Source organism: Triticum aestivum, chromosome 7D (assembly GCF_018294505.1).
Source record: "Triticum aestivum cultivar Chinese Spring chromosome 7D, IWGSC CS RefSeq v2.1, whole genome shotgun sequence".
NCBI classification, from domain to species: Eukaryota; Viridiplantae; Streptophyta; class Magnoliopsida; order Poales; family Poaceae; genus Triticum; species Triticum aestivum.
The window spans coordinates 55812162-55815497 of NC_057814.1; the positions used below are offsets into that span (position 1 = coordinate 55812162).

Sequence of the window (3336 nt, forward strand, 5' to 3'; positions counted from 1 at the left end):
TGGAGCTCCATCTTGCCGGACATGCACACACGCGGCAGAGCAAGGAGCAGGCAGCAAAGACAAACTTACAATTGCATGCATCAACATTGCTAGCTCAACGTTCTCCGCCGCCCGGACATGCACACACGCGGCTTGTCGCCCAGCGTCGTCGTGTTGCAGTGCAGTGCACGATCTAAAGCAGGAATGCCCCTTGGTGTTACGTTGAATGCATTTCAGTGTCATAACTCATAACATACTACAGCTTTGACACGTTGGTACGTCGTCCATAATACTCCATCAGAGAGCTAGCTGCTAGCAAGAACGAGGCTTGGTTCGCTCGACCCGCCGCTAGCTCTAGCTTAGACCACCAGCTTCTTCCTGCATCGAGCGATCATGGGGGCAACCGCTGACCAGGTGCGAGTTCTCAGCGTCACCCACGTCCAGCCTGACCACCACCAGAGCACCAACCTGCGGCCGCCGGCCGACGAGCACGCCATCATGAAGCTCTCCTTCCTCGACTCCTTCCACGTCGCCACGGGGCCGATCCAGCGCCTCTTCTTCTACGACGGCCCCGGCCTCCCGCCGTTCCCGTCCGTCGTCAGCTCGCTCCGCTCCTCCCTGGCTGCCACGCTGCCGATCTTCCTCCCGCTCGCCGGCAAGCTGGCCTTCCGGCTCTCCTCCAGCGACGTCGTGGTGGACTGCTCCCCCTCAGCCGTCTCATCCTCGGGCGTCAAGTTCGTGGAGGCAGAGTTCCTGGGAGGCGCCGACGCCTTGCGCCGCCTCGCCGGCGACGACGAGCACGACACCGAGGCGTTCGCGCGGCTGGTGCCGGAACTCGATGATGCCGGGAAGCTTCCAGCGCCGGTGCTCGCGGTTCAGGTCACGAGGCCGGATGGCGACGGCGGAGGCGTGGTGGCCGTGGGCGTGTCCCTCCACCACGCCGTGGCCGATGGCAAGTCGTTTTGGCAGTTTATGAGGTGGTGGTCAGCCGCGTCGCGTGGAGACTTGCTCGCCGCCACGCCGGACGACCTCGTGCCGCCGTCGTTCGACCGGACGGCGATTCGCCACCCCAGGGAAGAGGAGCTCACCGCCTGGATATTGAGCTTTAGAGCGCCAATGCTTCCTACGGTAATTATCCGATTACTTATAGTACTTAGGAGTAGAAATTAAATGAACATCTATCTAAAACGACTTGCTCAATATTGCAGTCTAAAATTATCAGGCTTCGATAATATGCCTGAGAAACTGGGAATTGTTCTTTCCTCTTTTCTGGGGGGAATTTCCTTCTTCTCTAGATGCAAGAGAGAGTATTGCTCCCTCTGATTCATATTAATTGTCAAATATATTATAGCAGCAATTAAATATGGGTCGGAGGGGGGAACGCGGATTTGATGAACATGATTCCACGCGCATCTCTTATGAATAGTAGATTCAGAAAATTACTAGAAAAAAATCTGAATATCTTCTGTAACATATTTAGTCAACCGGCATACGTGCGTATGATGTTTTACAAAGAATTTACATCCTTATTATTCTGGCCAGAAATGACAAAATCAAAACTATATTAAAAAACAATGTTTAATGAATAGTAATGTCACAATTGTATTTCCTTCACTAAGAATGTCAATACTTTATAAAACTTCACACTGGTGGGTGCGCGTGGAACCATGTTTACCTATGTATTTTTGTCGGAGGGAGTACCTTAATTTGTTCTATCTGTGTACCAATAATATTATTTACTCTGCCATTTATTCTACTAATGCACGTGCATGTTACGTCAAACAGCTCGGACGGCGGTTGTCGATGGGTACTGTGTGCCGGCGCACCAGAACCTTCCGCCTCGTCGCCGACGAGATCCAATCGCTGAAGCGGCGCATTTCACAACAGCTGCCCAAACCGGCAAGCACCTACGTCGCCATCTCGTCCCTGGCCTGGACGTGCATCGTCGGCGCCAAGACGTCTTCACACATGATCCATGATGACGACGACGCCTTCTTGATGGTGCACGCGGACTGCCGTGGCCGTCTCCGCGGGCCCCCGATCAACGAGGGCTTCTTCGGGAACTGTGTCAAGCCATGCTACGCGAGAGCCAGAGCGGCGGACCTGATGCCACCGCGCCGCCTTGGTGAGCACATCGACGGCCTTGCATGCGCCGCCGCGGCTATCCAGGAGGCGATCCGCGACGGCTTGGAGGCGACAGGCGAGAACCCGTTCCCCGACTTTGGGGAGGTGCTGAAGTACCACATGGCGCTGCCGCCGGGGAGGGCAAGCACGGTGGGGTCGTCTCACCGGTTCATGGCGTATGAGACGGACTTCGGTTGGGGCCCACCTAGCCGCGTCGAGCTGGCGTCCATCTTCGGGAGCGGCGACTTGGTGGCGCTGCTCGGAGCGAGGGACGGCGGCGTGCAGGTCTCGGTGACGCTCGACGGGGCGTGCATGGATGCCTTCGCCCCTGATTTCATCGGCATCATCAACGGCTTGAAATTCTAGATCACTGTGCAAATGTAATAATGCTGAATAGATGTGAATCGCACATGGTTAATCGTGCTTCAGTATTTGGTGAGATGTACCGATTTCCGTGTAAAATTTCAGAAAACCCAACTCTAACCGAATGCTAACAGCTCCTTGATAGAAATTGGCGAAATTTGGTGCACTTAATATGCGCACATTTCCTGTTATATTTACTAGCACAAATGCCCGTGCGTTGTAACGGGAGAAAAATTAAAATTTATTAGTGTAAAACACATCCGTTCTTTATTAAAATTATGTGTGCAGAAGATCTCATGTGTTGTAATGAATATTGTACTCGAGAGTTTACCTGCCATCGTGCATAGTAAATCTGCTCGTGCCTCACTTATCTTCTCATTGGTGTGAAACTACTGGGCTAGAACGTTGATCCTTAAAAAAGAAAAAATGGTATTGTTTAGATATGTATTTAACACTGGCCCATAAAGTATTTCATCAGATTATTGATCAAATATGCCACTTCCATAGATTACACAAAGAAATGAAAAAAACATTATTGGATTCGGATCAAAATCAACTACGACCTTTATTTCCCAAGGAAAAAACTAACTTCAGAATGCAGAATTATCTCTTCACATGATGATCAAGCAAATCTTTGTATAAACTTATTATGCATACTAAATCAGTGAAATTACTCACCAAGATGCAACATGCAATCTCAAAGCCGCAAATGAAATACAAATTTGCAGAACATTCTTAGCATAAGTTCGTCGGCCGCCCCAACATTTTTTTTGGCTGATCTCATAGTGGCGTCCTACTATGTCTTGCATATTCCAGAATTTGCCAGATCTGAGCACGGCTAGGGATCGGCTCAGCAGGTCATATGCCATT

At 51.0% G+C, this 3336-nt stretch overlaps 1 protein-coding gene across 1 annotated transcript; it reads left to right on the forward strand.

Annotated features, from left to right (window-relative positions):
* Positions 1–231: 231 nt before the first annotated feature.
* LOC123169357 (anthocyanidin 3-O-glucoside 6''-O-acyltransferase-like) lies at positions 232–2608 on the forward strand. The gene is made up of 2 exons (XM_044587197.1): positions 232–1107; positions 1765–2608. The coding sequence occupies exons 1-2, from the start codon at positions 373–375 to the stop codon at positions 2467–2469; spliced, it is 1440 nt and encodes a 479-aa protein (XP_044443132.1). The 5' UTR covers positions 232–372; the 3' UTR covers positions 2470–2608.
* Positions 2609–3336: the final 728 nt, after the last annotated feature.